Raw genomic sequence first — 24,358 nt, 5'->3', positions numbered from 1 at the left:
CGGCCCACCCCACACCTGTGACAGGAGCTCGACAGTTCCTTTATTTAAGTCTGTATTAGATCGATTTCTCTAAGGTTTTTATTTACAACAGTTGATTTAACTAAGGTTCTCGCAGCCACAGGTCTCGCAAAAGGGGGACAGGAACTAGAGCAAGCACTGCTGGATGTGTTAACAAGTTCGCCTCACTCTTGAGGGGGGCAAACAGGAGCAGGGGGAGCACGTTTGCTACAGCCAGTGTGGTTCTCTGCAGTATTTGTCAAGTGTGTCACAGGATGGGGAGAAAGCTTGTGACATAGGAAGCAAGGGAATCGAGTTAGATCTTCCTGGTTTTACTCCTCTAGGTTATTCATTTTAGGTGGCTACCACGCTCAGCGCTAGAGACAGCTTTCACAACCAAGCTGTTCTGTGGCCATTTGTCTTTTTTATTCACATCTTAACACAGGCCAAAGAAAAGAACTTTGAGGACAAATGGTGTCTGGGGGCATAGTTCGGAATAATTTAGTTGGAAAAGAAATACATTTCCAAGTAGAATTGTTAAAAGTTCTCTGCAAACCAAGTCCAAGAAGAGTTTATTTCAGACGGGATGTTCACTGGTTGTATGCCTAAGGGTTGAAAATCACCTGTGGGTAGATCTTGCAACTTGGCTCCAGGGAAGCCTTGCCTGATCACTACTGCTGTGCAAAATTTATCATCTTGTCCGTGGAGTTGATTAAAAAGCTTTAAAAAACCCTTACAGGATGCTGACCTGTTCCCACGTCTGTACTGGATTATCCCAGTCAGCTTCAGCACAGCACCTGCTCACCACCCAGGTGCAAGTCCCTGACCCACAGCTGCAGCCCATCAGTGGATAACCACTGGGTAACAGTGTGAGTGTTCATTTTAAGGGGGTCAGAAGGAGGAACAAAGTACACAGGCTTTGGAACAAATCTCCCCCTCCTCCCACTTCCTTAAAGGGACCAGTGTTTACCTTATGGATGGATGGGGAGCAGGATGGAGTAGTGCTTCTGTAGACTATTAAGCTCTGTAGGGAGCAGGGATGGGTCCATATTGTCTGTGGTTTTATCCTTAGCACCTGGCATAATGCCTGCACTGTGGTAGTCACTCAATAAGGACTTGGCCAAAAAAGGAACCAGAAGGAGCTCTACCACGACTATGGTTTATCCCAGCATGCTGAATCTAAATATCTTGGGTGAAGAGTTGATAGATTTGAAGACTAGAAAGCAAAACTAGAAACAGCTTTTAGTCTGTCAGTAAGTGAAGTAAAAAGAGTATGGCTTTGCAGGTTATGTTTTCTGTACAGCACTTCCCTGAAGTCGTTTGCATTTTCCCATTTTCTGGTTTTGTTTTTCACGTTAAAACCTTGCACTAGCAGCACTGGAAACAGTGCCGGGGGCTCATCCTGAGAAAGGGCAGTGAAGGGGTGTGGAAAGGAAATGGGGAGACCAGGTGAGTTTCTTCTCCGTGGCCCGGATCCCTCTTCTACATCCACATGGTGGAAACGTCAGCACTTTAACCTGAGCACTACTGACGACTTCGCCTCGTCAAATCTGGTGTGTCTGGTAGTGAGTGGGGGTAGTGAGTGTCTGGCACACACGCGCATGTGTGTTTGCGGGCAGATGGGGTTTCTTTTCTTTACCTGATCCTTTAATTCTGACAGCTGGCCGGAAAGGTTAGTGACAAGCTTCATGGTGGACTCCAGCTTCTCCTGCAGGTTCCTCAGCTCATTCTGCTCCCCTTCGGAGTCACTGCTGACCAGGGACATGGCTCTCATCCTGGGGAACCAGTCAAGGTTTCTTTCCTAGAATCCACATTAAAAAAAAAAGTCATTTCCAAGAGTACAGACGAGAAAGGCGATGCTACCACGCCGTCTTGTCTCTGGGCTGTCTTTCATTAGGCTCTCTGTTCCAGGACTAATGTGCTGTGCATGTTACAACACCATTCAGTTAATACCTTTTTAATTGATTATCATTGAATCCTCAGTTCTTAGCAGTCCCTTTAGAACTAAATGCAGGGGAGAAGGTAGGTTTCCGAACAGCTTCCCCAATCTGTAAATAGGAGTGTAGCCACTGCGTGACCTGGCTAACGAGTGGTGGGTTTTAAAACTGTGGTAAAATATAGAGAACATAAAAATTTCCATTTAAGTCACTTCTATCTGTACAATTCAATGGCATTAAGTGCATTCACAGTGTTGTGTAACCGTCGTCACCCTCTACACTTCGGGAATTTCATCTTCCCCATGTGAATCTCCAGCCCCATTAAACACTCTCTCACCCCTGCCAACCACCATTCTGTTTGCCGTCTCTATGAATGTGACTGCTCTAGATACCTCACACTGTGCCGTGTATTTTTAAAAGCATTATACTTGGAAAATGATTTGCAAACACTCTGAAAGTGGAATGAATTTTGAGATCCCAAGTGTTCTGGCATTTACCGGATATGCGTATGTGCACATTTGCTTGGTAGGGAATTGTCAGGAGGCCGAAAATGGGGAAGGGGCTTCTTGTTCACTTCCCCTGTGAGCTTACGGAAATTACTCTTCTATTCTTGTTTCCTTTTCCTCCCAGCTTGACGTCATTGACAGGTGCCATTAGTTGGTGTAAGAAAGGCCCATTCAGTCTCCTCTCCTGTCCATCTCCATCCTTTCTTTTGACATCTACAGCTTACACCTGAAAACAGTTTTTCTCACTGCTGGTTAACAAGTGGGCCAAGACTCCTCCTCCCACCTCTCTTCCTTCTGCCCACATAGGCCTTTCTCCTAAAAAGTATGCATCATAGATAAGTTCTGTACAGAGAGGCAGGAATGAATAGTAAAAGCTTAATCAGCACAAGATAAGGGTTGAGAAAATTGACTCAGTTCCATAACTATCTGGTGTCATTTCTGACTGGGACCATTTTGTACTATCAAGATAAATTGTAATTGACATTCTAACACAAACCTTGCCATCCCCTCACCCCCTACCAACACACACACACACACACACACACACACACACACACACACACAATTTGTTATTGCTGCTTTGTATACACCAGAGGTCAGCAGAATTTTTCTGTATAGTATTTTCTGATAGTAAATATCTTTGGCTCTGTGGACCATATGGTCTCTGTCACAGTTACTCTGCTGTTGTAGCCCGAAAACAGCCACAGGCAATACATAAATGAATGAGTATAGCTGTATTCCAATAAAACTTTATTTGCGAGTGTTGGTGGCAGCAGACTGGGTTTGGCCCATAGGCTGGAGTTTGCCAACCTCTGGCATATACAGAAGGCATCAGCGTAGACAAAATTCCACGAGACATGTCTAAGTATCAAACAGCAACCAAGACAACTTAGCAATATTGAAGTCAAGTAAGAACGAGTTGAAAAATATTACAAAGAAGGCATACCACACTGGTAACATGGCATCACATGTCTTTGAAAATGTTTGCTTAAACATCTGGGGAGTCTGGTAAGTAGGAACTCACTAGCCCTTCAGCATCATGAGTGCAGGAACTACCTTAGTATAGTGACCAAAACATCGTAGACACTTGATAAATACTTGTGGAAGGGAGGAACGATAGACCCTCTCTGTTGCCTACATGGGCCCTCATAGCAAATGCTTTAATGGTGAGCCTCAGTGGCTGAGAAAGATTGCTGAGGAGAAAATGATCTCTACCTTACTGTACCAAACACCCTGTGATCAGCACGTCACTCACATGCAACAACATCAACCTGTGTTCATCTTCATCAGTCTCCCCCCACAGTGTTATGGGCAAAAAGACCATTCCATAAAATATTCCAAAGATGACCAGCCTAAAAATCTGAGCTGTTTCTATGTCTATAATCAGTTTTCTGTGTGTGTCTAGAGCAAAGACGAGGAGAACAGATATGTGAAAACATTTAAGCTTGGCATTGCCACTGAAAGGCAGCTAAGGTAACCTGTCACTGATTATATTCACTGCTCTGGTGTCTTTCAGACACGGCACACCTTCCTACTGAAGAAACATCCCATGTTCAGTGTCCAACTCTACATGAGGAATGAACCTAAGTGTTCAGAAAAGGGCACACATAGGACGCAGTGGCTGGTGCTTACTTACTGCCACTAGGGTGAACGAGCCTGTGGAGGGAGGAGAAGGTGTGGGCTGGGTTGATGAAACTGTGAGCCCAAATCACTAATGCAGTAAGATCACACACGTACAAGGCCAGCCCAGCTATGAGACGCCCCACGGACCCACAGTGACTGCTATAAATTTTCACACACTGATCTCCTCCCAGGAGAGCAAGCTGAAGAGGAAAGATCCAACGTTCTGCTTACACTGTCAGACTCAGAGGTGCATATTGGACACACCGTCCATTGGGACATGACAGAATGTCATGCCAAGAAGGAGTTCAGAGATCACTAACACCATTGCTGTGTCTATAATGCAGCAAGCTGAGCCCTGAAAGAGAAAGTAACTTGTCCTTGGGAGCAAGGGACTTAACAAATTCCCTGTATTTCAAAGGGGACCCTGAAAATTATCTGGTGTTGATGAACTGTATACTGCTAATATTTAGTGTATTTTGAGGTGAAGTATTTGCTAGTTCTTTGGATTAAAATAAAAAGTTAAAGCATTATTTTAGTTCTCTGGAAGGACATGTTTTAAAAACAACATATTCAACCTATATTGAGTGGTCACTTATGTGCATGGTGCTGAGGGTAGAGCAGTGAGCCACATATACATGGTCACCGCCTCCTGGACCTCGTTAAAGTGGAAATGGCTTTCATACCTGAGTATGAGATAGGCTTTCTGCCATCACAGCACTTGCTATTTAATGAGCGTGGACATACACATTACAAAAGAAGAATGGGATAAAGCAGGCTATGCTCTGTCGAATGAGTGGCAGAGAGTAGGGCCAAAGTCAGAACTGACCAGCAGTGATGATGATTGGTTGGAATTCTCTTGGGCGAAGGCATGGACCTGAAGGGTCAGTGCTTGGCCGAACTAAATGCAAACATGAGGGCATTCTCAACAAAGTGGAGCTGGCCCAGGGAGGAAACCAGTTTGGATGGAAGTGGGGGCAGCTCAGACTGCAGAATACGTGATCGAGGTGTAGGACAGACCAATGCACGTAACAGGAGTAACTCGGGGCACGGAAAGAGGGCCTGGGTCAGGGGGCGGCCAAGGGAAGGAGAAGCAAAGAGGTGACCTGGAGCCCTTGTGAGCCCGCCTGCCCAGATGCGGGGAGAGGGACATGCACACACTACTTTAGCAGGTGGCAGAACTCACCTGTAGCTACTTCACTACTGACCTGCAAATTAATGTTCAACTGTGTAAACTGGTTAGAGTGTGCATCACAAGTCTGACTTGCAAATTTTTCCTATGTTCATTTGCTTAGCAAGCCCCCCACAGAATAGACAACACCCATTTCCAACACACATTAATGAAGTCTTCCAAAGAATACAGAAAATCGATGCAAGAGTCTGCACACAGATTAAAGTTTAAGCAACAGTTTCTTGCTGTATTCCAACAGCAAGTGACCAAATGACTACAGATTAAAAGAAATTTTCCATTGTAGGTTCCCACCGTCTTTGGCAGATTTGATTCCTGGACTCCCACAGAAGGATTTCAGAGAAGTCTTTGAACAAATTGCAAGAGGCACAAACTTCACCTAACAACTGTTTACTGAACATGTGTCACTTCTGTGCCTGGCATAGGGCTGAGTGCTGAGGGTCTGAAGCAAGACAGGTCCCTGCCCCCAAGGTGCTGTAGTGCACAGCCTGCAGTCACGGGGCAGGTCTTAGGGCATGGTTCTTCACTTGTGAGGGACTCCAGAGCTGTGAGTGCCTAATGAGAACCTGCTGATCAAGTGAACGGGGCCGACCAGTATCAGGATGGCTGCTACTGGCATCTGTGCAACTTGTCTCCATGGTGAAGAAGATGATGGACTCAGATCCTCTTTGTTTTTGCTCTATTTGTGCTTCTGTACATGAGATACCGGTAACCCTGGAGCATGAAGGCCTTTCCCAAGGAGTACATAAAGCCACAGACAGAAAAGAATGCATCTTTCTTAGAATGTCCGTATCATTCAATGATGAATTATGGAAAAGACTTTTATATTGAACTCAAAATTTGCCCTGCGACATAACATGAAATTAAATCAAAATTTCAAAATAAAATCTAAGATTTTAAAGAAGTGTCATATTTGCTGCCTAAGGCCACTTTGGGCCATGTGCCCTGATCCCAGGGATAAACCTTCATTCTGCATCTCAGGAGAATCCTTCATTGTAGAGCTAGGACAAGGATTTCCTGGTCTAGATAGTGACTGGTTACCTACCACCTTACAGGCTCTCCCTTGATGCCTTCCTCCAACTCTACTATCTAACAATGAAGTCTAACGTGGGGGAATCCCACTAAAATCCTAAACCAGAGGAAACAAGGTCGACTGCAGAAATTCAGGTACTCCGGATGGCATGTATTATTAGCTTTTCTGCACTGACGTACGTAAATCCCCAATTCTGAGGTTCTAGGTATTGCCAGGAATTTAATTAAAACATTACCCTGAGCTGTTAAGTCAAATCTCAAATTACCAAGGAGTACCTAGTGGCTAAAATTAGCAATTCTAGCCAAACTATTCTCTCAACTTCCATTTGCTTGGGTGCCCTGCACAGAAGGATATGCTGGGACGCAGGGTGAGGTTGCTCTCGGACACGCTCCCCCTCTGTAGACGATCTGAATCTCTGATGGAAAATGTTGAGGCTACCCCAATAACTAGTGGAGGGGCCAAGAGCACACCTGAATCCAGTTACTTTGTATTGAGCTCACACCTTCATACAAAATGCCACGCTTGCTTGCATGCTACAGGACTTCAGTGAAGCCTGTCACGCAGGGCTCTCCAGCTAGTCAGAGTCTGAAGGTCTCAAAATGTTTGCAGAATGCTACCTTTATCTGTAGTAAAGATCAGAAATATGTCTCAGTGTCTTGGCTTCTGCGTTTTTAAAGAAAATCATCTTCAACTGCAGCATTCTGTTTATACATGAATTCAGTGTGTGTGTGTGTGTGTGTGTGTGTGTGTGTGTGTGTGTGTGTGTGTATGTGTGTGCGTGCGCGTGTGTGTGCGTGCGCGCGCATGCACACGCAGGAAGGTGGGGCTGGGGGAGGCTGTTGGTTCACTGAGCGTCTGTCAGCAGCATCTGTCACTCTGGGTCTGAAACATCCCTCCGTGCTTCCCTCGCTTTCCTTGCTGCTGGCATCTCACATACCAATGTCATTAGGCACTGTCTGCCCCGGTCCTTCTACAATCCAGCCCGTGCAGTTCCCGTCACAGCAAGTGCTTCCTCTGTCAGAGCAGACAAACTGACTGAAGCCACAGCCGGAAGCACGCTGACCACAAGTGCTAAAGTTCTGGTTAGTTCTTTTCTAGGTAAAGTTGGAAAAGTCCCTGCAAAGGCAAACATTGAAGTTTTAGACACGGGGGCGGTACTGACCTCTTGAAATGTCCTTGACTGGAAAGAGGGAGGGTGTGTGTGAGTGAGAGACACAGAGACAGAGAGGAGGAGGAGAGGAAGTTGGATTGTATGATGCAAATGCTAATCATTCTGAGAAGAGTTTTTTTTTTTTTCCTTCTTCCCAGGTTCAACTGAAGAGGCTGTTCTAAGAAAGACTACTGAGGTAATCAGTCACCTTCCTCAGAGAAAGTCTGCTCAGGTAGTCTTGTTTAGTTTACCACGTAAACAATGGAACATTTACTGTTGAATCCTTTATTCTTTTATAGCCTGACGGGAGACTTGACATTTTTTGGTGGGGGCATGATGGAGAAAGAGACCTGGGGCTTCTCTTTCCTTCATAGTCCCCTCTGAGGAGATCAAAGAAGGTAAACACTGTCCTTTCGATCAGACGGCAAGTGTGTTTCTACTTAGCTTACCAAGCAGGAGGACACACCAGGGTTTCCCAGAATGCCTAGGGACACCGGGGATGAGAGCGCAGAGGAGTCAGGGGAGGACTGAAGATCATCCTTTAACTTTCCAAAAGCAGGAATATAGGACACTTAATAAACCTTAAATCACTTGCCCCTTTTGTAGGGAGGGGTGATTATTTTTTACTGAACAGGACTAAAATAATCTGTAGAGCTCACTTTTTTAAAATCACAGCAAAAAATAGAACCCCAAATCTGTTGCTTTCGGTGAACAACGGTGATAATGATCTCTATGCTCAATGACTCTAAAAGCTATTTATAGCAATGATTATACATTCAGAAAAAACTAAACTAAAAAATGGATCCCAGGTATGGACATGGTAAAAAGATCACGGGGTTGGGGAGAGGGAGGGATGAATAAACGGGGAGCACAGAGGGTTTTTAGAGCAGTGAAGCTATTCTGTTTGCTGCTGTAATGGTGGATACATGGCATTATACATGTGTCAAAACCTATAGAAAGTACAACACCAAGGGTGAATCCTAATGTAAATTCTGGTCTGTAGCTAATAATAATGTGTCATCTTGGTTCATCAGTGGAAACAAACATACCACAGTAATGCAACATGTTAATAACAGGGGAAACTGGGTGGGAGTGAGGCAGGGAGGGGGGAGTGTACAGGAACTCTGTGTTTTCTGCTCTGTTTGTATGTAAACCTAAAAGTGCTATAAAAAATAAAGTCTATTAAAAACAATAGATCCCACACCTGGAATTTGTTGGCCAGTCCCAAATTCAAGGATCCACACTTCCCTCTGTTCCCAAAGTACAGTGAACTCAAACCACTTACAGTATCCCTGCATTTCACAGGTGTGTTTCTACAACAGCCTGTGACATGAGTTTGTCATCAGGAAGAGTCATAGCCTGAATCAAGAGCTCAGGACTTGAAGTCACAGTGCCGCAGTGTGTTATAGACAGTGCACCAGTGAATGGGTTGGTTAACCAACCTGGGTCTCCGTTTCTGTGTTTTGAGAAAGAGATCATGGGCTACCCCCACAGAGTTACCATGTAAGGATCAAATGGGTGTGACAAAGTGTCCCATAAGCTGGAAAGCATTATGCAAAAGTATTCTAAATCGGTGTCATCAGCCTAAGGTCTCAAAGCTAGTGTGGAGTCAACCCTGCAATCCACATTTTGACTCCAGGTGTAGTGACTCCCTGTCAGGTTCCTTCCTTTCTACGGCATTCCATTTTAGAGATACAGAATTTCTCTTTTGGCAACACAGCCATGTGAAGGTTACCCACATGACTCCCAACTTTAGGTGTCAGAGTGGTTCTGTTCTTGAGCTCTGAATGACATTACCAAAGCAGGCCACATTATATAATCTTCAGCTGGGCTGGAGTGACCACTTACCCTTCCCAGACTCGGTTAATAGTTGTTCTTGGATGATACAGTGTAACAAAGACAGGTCCTCGCCAGCATAGAGAACCGCACCCATTTCTGATGAAATCCCTAAGAAAAGCCAGCTGCAGAATCACTGGTTTAAGTCATTGTAGACCCTCAGGTGAAGCGATTTCTGGGCCCCCACTGAGACTCTGAGAAAGCAATGCTTGCCACTCCAAGTGAGGAAGCCAGGGGCCACACAGAAGAGAAAGGTGGGGCTGGCAGACGGTGTCAGACAAGGCACGGCTGACCCACTGGAGGTTCCTAATAGAGAACACTTAGGGTAACCTGCCCCCGGTCAAGCTGGTTCATGACCCTTTGCCCCGGCAGCTTCCCCAGCATTTTCAGTTAGCTATGAAATCTAGCAGAACATTCCCAGAGGTTATGTATGGGATTTTAGCGATTTTTATTGTTTTTTTCCTGTATTCTTTTCTGGATTCCATGACTTTCTCCATAAGTCTACTTAAACAGCTTTCCAAATTTCTTTGCTGTTGTTTCAGGAAAAAATACTTGGGATTTTTGAATATACATACACCTACATATACACTCATAAACCTCACTATTGTAAGGTTGTTGTATTTAAGCTGCTTTGTATACAACAATGTTCCATTGAACAGTGTTAGTCATCCTATAGGTCTACATGTTGTCAAACTCTTGCCTGAAATGGTTTTCCTTAAGGTCAGCCCTGCCTAGATAGACTCCCAGAAAAGAGAAAAATGTCATCTCCCTCACCATTGATACGACTCCAGTGAGAGCTGAGGGGCAAGTCACTGGCACTGTTACTGACATGGGAGTGGCTTGGAGGAAATGTGCCACAGAGCTCCAGCTCTTAAGAGTGAAAGAGATCACCAGCTGTGTGCAGGCCCTCTAAATTCCTCAGTCCTTTCCAAATCCCTCATTCTACTGACCTGACCCAGGCACCCTGACCCCAAAGATTTACCGGCTTGTTCACACAGGCGTCCTCTCTCCCTCCTGACACCCTCATCCCTGCTCTAGACAGAGACCCTCTTTAGTAGTTCACGGACTCCTACCACTGCTTTGCAAGTTGCTTCGCTGAATTACAATGCTAAAGACGGCCTAAGAGACCCTGATTCAACTTTCTCACTTTATATGGGGGTCACACCAAGGCCCTGAGAAGAAGTGGGTGTGTGAAAGGAGAAACTGAGAGCCTTGTCCACTTGTGTAATGTGCACATACATAGGACCGTACCTAAATACTAATAACTCCTCATTCTCACATTGCTTAGTGACTTGTTAGCCGGCTTCATTATAAAGGGATATCTTAAAAGAATCCTAAACGTATGTACAGTTGACGCTTGAACATCCCAGGGATTTAAGGGTGCTGACGCCCACAGGTGAAAATCTGCATATGATTTCTGACTCACCCAAAACTTAACAATTAGCCTACTGTTGCCCAGAAGCCTTACCAATAAACAGTCTATATTATTTTCTGTGTTATATGCATTACATACTGTAATTTTGTGGTCAGGTAAGCTGTATCAGGTACAGTCAGTCTTTAGATTCAGGGGAAAACTACACTCTAAGTGCAGTGAGGGCGTCTGAGACTGCAGGGGGCAAGGAAGGCAGCTCAGTTGGCGCTGTACTGGGGGAAAGAGCAGGAGGCAGCTCCAGTATGTGGAGGGGAGGCAAATACGTTTTTGCACTTCTCATGTCTGCTGAGTTGGGGGAAATATGTGAACAAATATGTATATACAAATACAAGCGTGTACAGACACATCAATTCCTACATACATCCCTGGACTAGCTCACAATGGGGAAACTGTCACCAGTGGTGGAGGCAGTCCTCAGCTGAATGATCCAACAGTTGCTACATACCTCTCTCAGATTCTGCACAGGCTCTAAGTGAGCATAGATAATCCTTTCCGATTATGGCTCTGTTCCACTCATTCTTACCAATGGTGCCTTGCACACCCTCTATGAAGGTCAGAGTGTGGAAAATTCAGAGAGAGCTGGGAGGTCAGTGCAGACCAAGGGTCCCAATGCCAAGTGCTTCGTAAGAAGAAGCAAGCACCCGTGAAGTGCACAGCAGGGCAAGGGGTGACTTGTTAGCCTCTAGACTAGAGGGCAGAGCGTGTGATAAGCCTGGGCGGGGAATCATAGCTCAGCAACTGCTCTGTGCAGCCGCCACGGACAGAAACCCAAGCTCAAGTGCAGAGGGTGGGGCGCGAGCATGTCTGGCTGGTTGGGAGGCGAGTCCGGTGCTGCTGACACGCTGTTTCCAGCCACCGAACGGCAAATGCCAAATCCCTCTCCACTTCTCCCTTGCTCTAATATTCTCGAGCTCTGCCATGGTGTCAGCTAACTTCAGAAAGCATTCTGGGAATTGTACTGGAGCACAGCACGGGCTGTATCCACACCCACGGCAAAGGGCTTTCGGAGCCTGAGGGACATTTAATCAAGGCTTGTGGCCCCCCAGGTTAGACAGGGAAGCTGATGATGCAGCACTACCAGCACTGAAACGTCTGTCCCTGGAACTGATGAAGGCACTCTCTTCCTCTCAGCAACCTCACCGGAATCCCAGAATAAAAGTCGGAATCCGGGGCGCCTGGGTGGCTCAGTCGGTTAAGTGTCCAACTTCGGCTCAGGTCATGATCTCGCGGTCCGTGAGTTCGAGCCCCGCGTCGGGCTCTGTGCTAACCACTCAGAGCCTGGAGCCTGTTTCCGATTCTGTGTCTAGTCTCTCTCTGACCCTCCCCCGTTCAGGCTCTGTCTCTGTCTCAAAAATAAATAAACGTTAAAAAAAAAAAATTAAAAAAAAAAAAAAGTCGGAATCCACTACTGCACATCTGCACGAAAGCACAGGGTTTCCATGTCACTCAATCACCAGCCAGGACATGCCCGCCTGGCACGCGATGAGGCAGGTGGTTGTGGGGAGGTGGGTGCACAGCCTGCTGACCTCTTCTGGCACTGTACTCTCAGTCCTGGCTACTAGGGACTCCCCATTTCTCATTGCCTTGAGCTGAGACCCTTCGGGTTGACGTTTACGTTCACTTTTCTGCTCACAAGACCACTACCAGCATTCCCTCCCTACAGACGGACTCGCTCTTATCTGATTATGAAACACAAGTAATTCCAGGTTTCCATTTCTGTCCCGAGTTATTTCCTTTCGTCCCTTCATGGAGCTCCTCGGGCAGAAAGCTGCTGCCCTCACTTCGCCAAGTGCCCGCCTGCAGATTTTCTAGCACCAAGGCTCTCTCTTGGGTCAAGAAAGGTGCAAGACTTGGGTCATTTCCCCTCTTAAAAGAAGTCGGTGACATGTAGGTAATTCAGTTCCTATTCTGATCTTTTGCCCTTGTTAACACACTGCTTTCTGACGTGCTTGCTTCCTGTGTCTTCTTAGCTAATACAGATCAACATGATCTGCTAAGGCCAGATGCCCTATGGCTTTGAATCTTCTTACAGTATTTCCTCATCGATGTTTAGTAGTGCTTTATTTGCTAAGAGAATTTCTTTGCTTGGAAAATTTAACTGGAGGTATTTTCTAGCAAAAACATCTCCCTCTTACATGTTTTTTTAAGAGTATATTTCTTTATTTTGAGAGAGAAGGACAGACAGAGCATGTGATCGTGGGAACGAGTGGGGAAGGGGCAGAGGGAGAGAAAGAATCCCAAGCAGGCTCTGTGCGGTCAGCGTGTTGTTCCACACGGATCTTGATCTCATGAATCATGACATATGACCTGAGACTAAATCAAGGGTCGGATACTTAACTGACTGAGCCACCTCTTACATAGTTTTTTGATGCAAATTGAAAAGGGTTTTCAGCAAAGCATTTTCCAGGAATGGAGGCTCCTGGACTCTCTCCTCCTATGTGAAAGAAGGCACTATTTTCTAACAGCATTTCACCAGCTGCCATGACACTACTTTTGATTTAGAAGATTGTTTCTTTGCTTTTATATCCCCATACAACTAGTTTCTGAAGAGGTCAAGTGAATTAATACAAGCTGGAACAAATTGAGAAATCTCTAGTGGAATAGTATGTGAGAGCATGTGTGGGGAAGGGAGGGAGGAAGACAGAGAGAGAGGAAGAGGGAGGGAGGGACGGAGAGCGTGGTCTGTTCTCACTATGAGAAAAAGCACCAGGCTTAAAGGATGATGGATCAGACATTCTAATTATCAGGGAGTTCTAACCATTCAGATGAGTCACTTGGGTGTGGAAGCCCGTCTGTCTATGGTTCTGGTGAATTTTCCCTCCCCTTTACCTTAGACACCTCTCCCCCCTCAAATAATGGCCACGAAAGGAATGAGCATTCCCTGTTCCAGGCTCAGGTGAGGGTAAGGAGGTTGATCAGATTTTACCGAGTTAGAATTAACACGTAATTTCAGATACACCCTTCGCAAGAGTTGGCTCTGCCTTTCCTGAACTCCCGTCATTCCTATAACCCCCTGTAGTATTCGACTCAAGGGGGTTCCCTAACTAGCTGTGCTGGCGGCAGCTCAGGGAATTAACACTCATCTACTGCACAGAGCTTCTATCTCGTTGATTTATGCGTTAGCCACTCAGCATCACCCAGGGGGTCAGTCTTCCTCACCCTTCTCCCTACCCCCATTGGGGCCTTTGCTGGGCCTTGCCTCTTTTGAATGTGGCTAATTCAGCACCACCCGGATGGAAGGAGGCCCTTGGGGGATGAGCCAGTCCAAGGCAGGAAAACCAGATTCAGCCTGACCAACAGCTGCAGGTTCTTGACACTGAGGGCTGCGTGTCAACGCAGACGGAAACCACACTGTATATGCACAGGTCAGGACAGCCCCAGGGTGGGTTCTGTCAGCACCAGCCCTTCTTACTTAGCAGGGTGACCCTGCAGAAGCTTCTCAACCTTTCTGGGCCCCAGTTTCCCATCTGTAAATGGTAATGGTGCTATCTACAATGCTGTTATGGGGAGTAATTGGGATCATGTGTGCAAAGCATTTATTTCAGTACGTAATGATTAAACATGGCCTGTTATCAGAGTTATTATCCAGTCTGTCTTGTTACGGCAGAGCACAGCAGAGTCCACTCCTCTGGAAGCAGCCTTTCTTAGGACACTCAGGCTGTGGTAGGAGAGGGTTCTCCCCAGCTGGCCCGGTGGTCAGTTAACATGCCATATGGGAGAAGAGAAGGGTCAGGAGCAGCTCCAGGTAGCAGGGGATGTTGAAATCAGACCCACAGCATTCTCTCTTATCACCCTGCAATTCACTCAAAAACACAACTCTGAAAGTAGAACTTATTTTTGAAGGTAGAATTCCAAGTACAGAGGGGAAATCTAGATTTCATTAATAAAATCTGTACTTGTATAGTTTAAGTTATAGTTTGGTCTTTACCAATCTTCCTTCTTAATATTCCTGGAGTTTCTAACTTTCAGGAATAACTTATTCTGCTTAACAAAGTAAGCACTGGCTTTTCTCCTGAGGTTGAATGTCACAGAAAATTGGGCTGCTGAATCTTTGCTGGGAATCATCTATGTGATCTTTTATGTACGACATGCCCAATGTGCAGTATTTAAATTCCTTCAGGCAAAGATACAACTAATTTATCACTTATCCAGGTTAAATATATCTGATTGTGTCATTATCTATGGACTAACAAATTCTCATTTCAGTCAGCAGTGGATACAAATCAAAGAATGTTGAATTACTGAAAAAGAGCGTGTGCTACAGGAGCGCCTGAGTGGCTCGGTGGGTTAAGCGTCTGACTTTGGCTGAGGTCATGATCCCATAGGTTCATGAGCTTGAGCCCTATGTTGGACTCTGTGCTGACAGCTCAGAGCCTGGAGCCTGCTTTGGAGACTGTGTCTCCCTCTTTCTCTGCCCTTCCCTGGCTAGTGCTCTCTCTCTCTCAAAAATAACTAAACCTTAAAAAAAAAAAATTTAAAAAGTGTGCGACATAAATTACTGTGAAAATTTGAATGCAGTTCAGGGCTAATAAAACTGCTTATCATAAAAGGCTATCACTAAAACTCCACATGGTAGCACAAAAATCAAGTTCCTATGGGGAGAGGAAGGAAACTCAGGGTTTTTTCTCTTGCTTTGAACTGCCAGGGCTGAGTGAGGTCATTCCGTAGTCACATTTCTCTGAAAGTACAGCTCTGTCTGGGGCCTGAGTCAACGAATCTGAGATTGCATCTCCAGAAGGAGTGACACTGGGCGATCCGTAAAGAGTCACAGGGGAGGCCTCACTTCCCCTCTGAGGCGCTGGTTACAGCCCACCTCCCATCACGTGTGTGGAGTCAAGGGACGAATCCACCAGGGAGCCAAGTCCAGTCGTGACAGAACCCAACATACCGAACTCAGGGGCCACTCCCCAAGTTACCTGAACCCCTGGTCCTGGGCTGTGAATGTGAGTGGAGGACACCTCTAGACACACAGATTGTGTGTTTAGTCACAAGTATGGAGGCCAGTTCGATGGAGAACAAATGCTACTGTCAACTTTGTCCTATCTCAACATTTAACAGCACTTAAGATGTTAAATTTAAGAGCCATGAAGAAGCCGGAATTTTCCATGGGAGGAACTTCTTGGAGTCAGGATGCCCATTCTGACTTTTCTAAGCAACAGTGTGCCAACAGCCAAGACATCTTACACAGTTGTGGAAGTGTAGGACGCGATGCTTGCGTCAGCTCTCTGTCAGCACTGCACTCTGTTTCCCTGCTGACTGCTCTGTCCGTCCATCTGGCCCTTCTGTCATCCACCCCCGGGTTCCCCACATTCATCTCATTCCCACCACCCAGTGGACCTGTGAGGTGGTGTTAACCCCACTTACAGTAACTCAGGTCAGGGAAGTCCCCTGACTTCCTGGAGCGACATGGCTAGGAAGGAGCAGAGTCAAAACTCACATCTTGGATTCTCTGCCTCCAAATCCAATGCTTAGGGAGGAAGGCCTTCATGGGAGGCATCAGCCTGGCCTTGGCTCTGCCAGGGATAGCCTCATCTCTACTGAAAGGAGAGAGGGCAAGGAGAGAGAAGAGAATATACAATCTTCTCTTCTGTTTAGATGAGAGTTAATTTGTGGGTGAACATGTGGGTGCTGAGTACTCTACCGTGATCTTCACACGCTCCTTCTTCCCCTCCCGAGATGGCAAGAAACACACTGTTTCCTTGTTTTTTGAGATGAAAACCTATTCGCCCTCCCTGACACCCCTGTCGGCAGGGAGCTGTTTTCAGGGCAGCTGTGAAGCTCCTCCCCCTCCGCACTGACCACCTGGGGCCTCTTCTGCTCCAGGCTTTTGGGTTGTCTATAGGCAGCTGGTACTTCACAGTTCTTAATGAGTCTCTGGGATCTTAATTCATGAGCTGAGGGAGAGCTAAAGACCCCCGGCCTCCAGCCAGTGGGCAAGAGGTGGTTTTCCTGAGAAACCCAAGTCCCAGAAGAGCCTGTCTCACTGAGATCTTTTGGGACATGAGGTAAGTGAAAGAGTACGTGAGCGGCCAGCTGACTCTTTCTTCCATCTCTGACATGGTTAGCTGCCCTTCTCTCTCCTTGATCCCGGAGTAATAGAGGTGGCTTCTCAGAGAGATCACCTGGCTTTTCCTCCCTGGGTGGAGGGCAGGATGCCTGCCTCCTCAGGGGGAATGTTCAGAGGACCTCCTCTCCTGGCTGTGGCTGCCCCGCAGGGTATGACTGAATGGGTCCACCATGTGGGCGTGCCCCTCGCAGCTCTGAGTTCCCACGGACTTCCAGCCGAACACCCCCAGTACCCAACCTCCCGTGGCCAGTGTTCTCCGGGGAGTCCCTAGCAGGGATGCGTGCAACCTTAACACTAGGCACCATTGAAAATGGTGTCGGCAAAAGGCACTGCCTTTCAGCCAGGGGATCTAACGCTTTCCTGAGCCCTCGCTAAGGGCACGAAACGTCTGGTTCCTCAGCAACTCTGACATTTCAGAGTTAACAATCTTTTGATGCTACATATTTTTAGGTCTTTTGACAAGAAGTTCTTGTACAATTCAAGAATGATGTGGATGAGGAAAGCACACTGAATGCTGGATTTTTTTCAAAGCATGGCCAAGCAGTGGGCCCTGAGCAGGCTGGGTGGTGACTTCCGGCACTTAATCCTCACCAGGTGACGGCTCACAAGGCCCCTTTACGTGATTGAGACAGAAACCTAAAAGCGCAACAGAATCTTCTCTGACTGTAAAGTAAGGGGATTAACAGAAAACTTTAAAACTGGACCCTAAAGACTTAAAGATAGGACACAAACACTTCTGAGAGAAGCACACAAAGTGAGGGAGAAAAAGAATGCGGGAAAGGGTAAAAACTAGAGGTCCTCTCCTCTTCTGCATTACAGGACTTAATGCAAATGAAGCGACTTATGTGTGTGTGCAGACCAGTCTCTGTCAGCATCATGCTGACAGAATGTCTTCGTTTGGCAACATCAACAACTGCAGGAAAAGAAAGGCACTGAGATCTTTTTCAGTTGATGTGTCCTGACCCTGGAGACCTAATGGGAAATCTGCACTGGCGACCATCAGAATACCTAATCTTAAAAACCAGTCCCGTCCCAGGCCAGCCCAGTGCTGCCAGCTCCCTCCTCGTCTACTGTCTAGCGTGGCTGTGGTCCCGTCCCCAATCCCTCGTTCCCTCCTTCTGGGCAAGCTACCTAACCCTGAGCGTGGCTTTCATCTGTAAGAGAGAACATCTATTGACCGCATTCTGGAACTCGCATCTTTTTCTCATTCTCTATGTTTTTTTTTTTCCCCCTCCCCCACCTCTGCTAATTGGTGACTCTCTCTCTTTCAAAACCCCTTAAAAGTCATCTCCTCTATCAAGCCTCATCGATTTCTCTTGGAGAGAACCTCCAAGTTCTCTCGGATTGGTTCTCCACTTAAGGTAATTTTAATTACAAACACAGTAAAATATGTGAAAGAGCTTTACAAGACAGAAAATGCTAAATGCTTACAGAGTATGAGGAATACCTGTCCTTAGCACCCACATCACCAGTTTAGATCATTTCTCAAATCAGCATCTGTTTTGTCTCTTCAGTTAGGTTCTCACTACTCCAAGCATGACCCGCCAACCAGCAGCGTGGGCACCCCCCGGTAGCTTGCTGGAGCTGCCCCACCTCAAGTCCTGACAGTGCCTGCTGAATCACGATCAAAACTCCAAGCCTGTCTCAGATGATTTGTATGTACACTGAGTTTCAGAAGCATGGCATTAGACTTTAAGGACCGCAAAGGTACAGACGGCACAGTATCCCCAGAAAGCCTTCCAGAACCCAGAGTCCTTTGAGCTGGTGTCAAATGGGGGTTTTCAAGACTATTACCATGTGACTGCTGACCTGCCGGCAAGAAAAGAACGAACCTGGCTGCATCTACTGCATACAATGATATTTATACGAACACACATCACCTGAGATTTCTTTAGATAAAAAGCTTTGAAATCACATCTGCATAAAAAACACAGAAGGGTTCATTTAGGATAACTCATTATCGGGCTGAGTGCTTAAGTCCTTGGCAACTGGAAGGAGAGTCAACGAACTGTGTAGTCTTTCTTACGAGCTAACGGCTGGCTCCCTCTCCCCCAAGTGAGCTAGTGCAAATCACAAAGGCTCCCCAGACTTCACAGATCATGCCTCCTCACTTTACCGAGTCCCCTGAACGTTTTAACGAAGTTCAGAAACCACACGTATGAAAGGACAGCTGGCCTGGGACTCTTATGGCACACGTTTCGTGCCTCCACAAAGCCCGGACTGAGAAGAGTGCTCTGGAAACTGCAGCAGCTCCCCCTCCTCCCAGGACATGGCGGTCATGCTCCCCAACAGCAACAAGATTAATTTGGGATTCCAGTTCCTCTGTCATATGATCCCTTTATGATGATTAGCGAAGCATCTCCCAGAAAGGGTAGGCCGAGGCCACACAAACAAACCAAGCTGAATTACATAGACTGATCATTTTTAAAAGCTATCTCTTAGGGACAGGTCTTATTTAAGGAGAAAACAGAAAAGCAGCCATAATGAAGAAAAGAGGCTGAGTACACAGAGATGGGAAATCAGGCTACAGAGTTAGATCTAGGTGAAAACTCCAGTCCCAGTTAGGTGGCTGCGCATGAACCTTTTAGAGCCTCACCGTTTCCTCCTTTAAAGTGTAGATGATACCACCTGCCCGGTGCTTCTGAAGTTCACTTGAGAGGACGCACAAAGTTCTAGAGTTTAATACCTGAACTATGATAAGAGCCCATTAAGCGTGAGATGTTATTTTCCTGCCGTGTGACCTGCCCGCTGGCTCCCAGCACCAGGCCGTGAGCCGCGAGGACAGACCCGCTGTCTGGCCCCAGCGCAAGCTGCCTCCAGGAGCTTCCTGCTCACCTTGATCATTTCTGCCACATAACTCTCGGGCCCGGTGTACTCTGTAGAGTCCTTCACTTTCACCAGCACAATGAAGCACAGATAGTGCCACATGTTGTGTTCTTCCTTGATGTGCTCTTCAAAGGTGACAGTCTTGTTGTCAAACTTGTCTCTTTCCAAGCCTAAGGAGAGACAGAAAGCCCCCGGCCCCAAGTGAGCAGCCATGGTCTAGAAAAATCTGTGAGAGAACTGTCCAGAGAGGAGGCTGTGGTTCCAGCTCCCATCTTGGTGAAGAGTTGGATTCTGTTGGCCTTCTACATGCATTCCCTTTTACATCACAGCAGGAAGACACAGGATGTGAGAGAGATGGGCTTCAGTCTGAGTCCCACCTCTGCCCCTTACCAGTCACTGTTTAGTCTCCACATGCCTCAGCTGCTCCATCAGGGAACGGGGGACTGCCGTCTGCATTCTAGGAGTGCTCAGGCTTAAATGAGCACAGGTGTGACCTGCTCATGCATAGCAGGCAACTGGTGAATGTGAGGTCCCTTCTCCCAGGGAGATGCCAAAATGTACACATGTTAAAAGGATTTTGAAGAGACAGAATGAGGACAAAAAGAACTTTAGGCACATTTTGAACTCTAGCTGGTAAGTTTGTTTTGCAGAGGTCTGGGTGAGCAATTGTGAGACTAGTTTCTGTATATTCTTGGATCGATCAAAGAACTATGTGGTATATCATGGGAGCCAGATTTCTCACTGTCAAAGAAGAGAGCACAAATATGGAAAGGGAGAAAGATAAACACCGTAATGTTGAATTGGAATTAGAGCTATGGGTATGAACTCATCCTTTTTCATATGTATATAAAATAGATACAGAAGTGTGTCGATACATATGTATGTGTATACAAACACCCAGGTGTATGCATATACATGTGTACTCCTCATCTGCACCCTAATAACCCTTCTGGGGTCTGGCAGTGGCACTCCAGCAGGAATGAGCACACCTAGATCCTAGATCTTCTAGATTTTAGCTTCCAAATACCATTCTCTGCTAAAAAGAACCAGGACTTTTTGGAGAAATGGGTGATACTACGGCTGGGTCAGGGAAGTACAAGTTAAGCTTGAAATGAACAGCTCATGGAACTAAAAATGTAAGGAAAGTACATAAAAAATTATGGTGCCATGGTAAAACAGAAACCACACTGAAGGGCCTCTCGCTGGACAAATATGGGGAAATCTGATTATTAAAGCAAATAATGATATTGAAGGATTATAATCCATTGGAATAAATATAGGAATCCATGTTGTTACAAATCCAAAAGTACTTACACATATATAGTACACATACATAATGAGAAGAGAGAGTTTTTATTTAAAAGAACAAGCCAGTTAACAAAGGCAAAAATAGTAAAATGAGAAAATCATCATTGGAGAGCCATCCTAATAAAAGACTCGGGCAGAAATCATTAGTGGACATTAAAGCTACTGGATTAATGTTTAATTTGAGGGATAGTGGGGTATTTACATGATCTCAAAGTATCTCCCCATAAAATGTTTCTTAATTACAAAGAGATAAAAACCTAACTTACTGGAGAAACCTGACAATTATCACCTTAACCTAGTGATCAGAGTTCATGTCACTGGTTATGAGTGGGCATCTCATGCCTCCTGAAATGATGCAATGAGGAGAAAAAAAACAGATTTCTTTGATGTTCCTATAAAAAAATGCATACCCCACTTCTATTGTGAGGAAACATCAGAGAAACCAAAACCAAGGGACATTCTACACAATAAATGACCAAACTCTTAAAAAATGTCAATGGAGGCTAATGAGCCGTGACAAATGAATGCAATGACGTGACCTGGGCTTTCATTTGCTGTACAGGACATTTCTGGGATAAAGGGTGAAATCTGAATAGGGTCTGGAGATTGAGTGATAACATGGTATCTTTGTTAATTTCCTAATTTTGATAACTATGCTGCGTGTGTGTGTGTGTGTGCGCGTGTGTCTGTGTGTATATATACAGCTTACTATTTAGGAAATATATATTGAAATATTTAGGGATAAAGGTACATCATGCCAGCCAATCTCTGACTTTTCGGAAAAACTGTATGAGTAAAGCAGATTAGGTAAATTATTACTATTTGGGGAGTCTGGTTAACGAGTATATAGAAATTCTTTGTACTGCTCTAATCACTTTTCTGTAACTCTGGAATTATTTCAAAACAAAAGGCTTTAAGTGGTTTTCAGGGGGCAAAAAGCAAAGATTTAAGTTTTGAAATGGAAAATGCTCATTTTGTGAGCATCTGTACCAATAGGAAATTTATATATTCAGTAACTATATTATGAATAATCCTGAAATGACTACTTAGCTCCCAGATCCCTACATGATTAGTTTACATTTACATATACTTTTCTGCAGTTACAGTGACAATGGTTTCTTGGGTATCCCCTGTACCTCTCTTCTGTCACAGTTTACTACTCATCATCGAGCGCCTACAATGTGCAGGTTCTGTGCTAGCTGTGTTACATAAACTGACTCTCGTAGCCCCACAATAATGCAGAGAAGTACATACTATTGCATCCATTTCACAGATGAGCAGTTCAAGTTCAGAGAACTGAAGGGACTATACCATGATTACACGACTACTAAGTTGCAGTAACTTAATCAGAACCCAGGTCTGACTCCTGACATCTTCACCATACACTCTAAGAGGAATATTCTTTCACTTAATGCCTGATACCATCTGCAGTGAAGACATCCACAGGCTGGAACTGGACGAAGATCTCCATTCTGGTTACTTAGGACGGGACCAGGAGATGCTCGGCAGCCCAACAAACACAAGACCATAAGCCATGTTCATTTCCGATCCTGTGCGATCACATCCCTGCCACCCCACACTTCGTTCCTTAAAACAAATTGGCACAGGCAACCTCTACAGGGAATCGACGAGCACTGCAAACACTGCCCGGCAGAACAGAGGCAGAACCGAAGTCCACCCGACGCCAAGGCCAGAGATGCTAGAGCAGGAGGGCAGCGCCTCTCCCACAGAAAGCCCGCGCTTCCCTGCTGAGGCTGGCTGCCACACTCACCACAGATAAAGCACGTGGTCTTTAAGATCTCCTCTTTCTTCTGCTTTTCACTCCTCAGGTCAGCAAAGGTGTCAATGATAACCCCGAAAATCAGATTAAGGACGATGATGATGACCATGAAGAAGAACAAGAGGTCATAGATTACTCTGGCAGCAAAGAGAGGCTCCTGGAAAAGAGGCGTCGCCATCAGCAACGTGACCCACTGTCCTCTGGCCCACAGAGCTCAGGGCAGAAGGAGGAGGACTCGACGCGCCCGACATTCAGGGCTCACCCTCACCCTATTGGTCTGCTCTGTCACAAGTTAAATTGGGCATCAAACTTGAAAAGTCACAACTGTGTCCCTTTTCAAGCCCTTTGCCCAGACTGTCGGTTCTGCAAGTGTTGTGTGGCATGTGCACAAGAACAGCTTCCTGGGATCTAAGGTGTCTGGGAGATGTGCTCAGGCAGGCCAGACCCAGCCCTGCACGAGCATTTCAGTACGTGGAGTGGGCGGGGCTTTCCACAAAGAGGGTTTCCCTGCACCCTGATACTAAGGCCATGGATGGAGGGGAGAGAAGCCTCAACTGGCCAGTCCTGCACGTCTCCTCATCACTACTCCAGCTCTGCCTCTGTCTTCGGTTTCCATGCAAGCTCTCTGCGTGCTGCTCCCCACCCCCACCCAGCTCTGCCTTCCCTTCGGGATCCAGCCACCTCCCCCCACCTCTGCCTTCCCGTCAGGATCCAGCTACCTCTTTGGATGGTTTCCTGAGCACGTCTCCTACTCCGCCCCCGCTCCTCAGCCCGTGACTCAGCACCGTGACAATGCACATCAGAAGTGTCTCACACGTGTGCTCCTTGTCTTGCTCTGTCTCTTCTGTGAGGACCAGCTCTATGAATGTGGTAAGAAACAACAGATTTACAGCATGTGGGAAAAGACATACCATGATTTTGACACTGTCTTTCCTGAATGCCATCTTGCCAGCTGACAGACACACGGGAACAAGAAAGAGTAAAACTAAGGAATCAGGTATCAAATACTTTCTTTCAAAAATCTGAGGTTACCTGGGGGCAATTCTGTTTTCATCACCAACCCCTGCTAGTTTCTCAAGCTAAGTCACAAGTGCCCTTCCCTATATTAAATCTATAATATTCCCTATCCTTCTCAGATTTTAAACTCCAGTCCCAGCTCAGATGTTTGACCTTAGATAAGTTGCTTAATACTCTGAGTCAGGAGCATCTTGTCTCTCAGCTGAGGGTAATCCCATAGGACCCAAGCTCCTCACTGGCTAGACCCAGCAACGTTTTACAGCAGGTCCTCTAGATAAATCACTTTATATTGGACGCTATCCATTCATTCTTCATCATTTTTGGAAAAGGAACCATGTCTTGCTGCCTATCTTGTTCTTTTCTCCAGTTGCAGTGATAATGGTCTTGCTAAAAACACAGATCACTCCTGGCTTTCAACAACTTCCATTCATCCTTTGGATGTAGTTTAACCTTCTTAGCCTAACATGTAAGATCCTTTATGATCTGGCCTACTGATGACCCATCTGGCTTCATTTCTTACTACTAACTCTTCCTCATGATCATTGTATCCCTCAACATGGTATATTCTACCTCAAAGTCTTTGGACACCTTATTCCCTTTAACTGGAACACTCACTCCTCCTCCTCTGTCCAAGATTTTACCATTTTAGTTTAGCTATCA

The 24,358-nt window shown here is 46.0% G+C and overlaps 2 protein-coding genes across 7 annotated transcripts in view; one reads left to right on the top strand and one right to left on the bottom strand.

Annotated features, from left to right (window-relative positions):
- The window catches only part of LOC132678788 (uncharacterized), a 37,211-nt gene extending 28,250 nt beyond the window's left edge, over positions 1-8,961 (top strand). Inside the window, exons 5-7 of the mRNA XM_081790690.1 lie at positions 5,536-7,364; positions 7,591-7,628; positions 7,732-8,961. The gene's annotated coding sequence lies outside the window, so the exon portion shown is untranslated. The remainder of the gene's footprint in view (positions 1-5,535; positions 7,365-7,590; positions 7,629-7,731) is intronic.
- Positions 1-24,358, bottom strand: part of ITPR1 (inositol 1,4,5-trisphosphate receptor type 1) — a 326,810-nt gene that overhangs the window by 6,675 nt on the left and 295,777 nt on the right. For all 6 annotated transcript variants that reach the window (XM_078442797.2, XM_078442799.2, XM_078442803.2 and 3 more), the window contains 4 exons: positions 23,401-23,540; positions 22,673-22,838; positions 19,603-19,763; positions 1,637-1,798 (listed from right to left, as the gene is read on the bottom strand). In XM_078442797.2, coding sequence (XP_078298923.1) covers positions 1,637-1,798; positions 19,603-19,763; positions 22,673-22,838; positions 23,401-23,540 — 629 coding nt within the window. The remainder of the gene's footprint in view (positions 1-1,636; positions 1,799-19,602; positions 19,764-22,672; positions 22,839-23,400; positions 23,541-24,358) is intronic.

The sequence above is a fragment of the Panthera onca genome, chromosome A2, assembly GCF_046562875.1.
Source record: "Panthera onca isolate mPanOnc1 chromosome A2, mPanOnc1 haplotype 2, whole genome shotgun sequence".
NCBI lineage: Eukaryota > Metazoa > Chordata > Mammalia > Carnivora > Felidae > Panthera > Panthera onca.
Note: the sequence above shows the minus strand (reverse complement) of the source record. Positions and strands in the feature narration are given on the sequence as shown.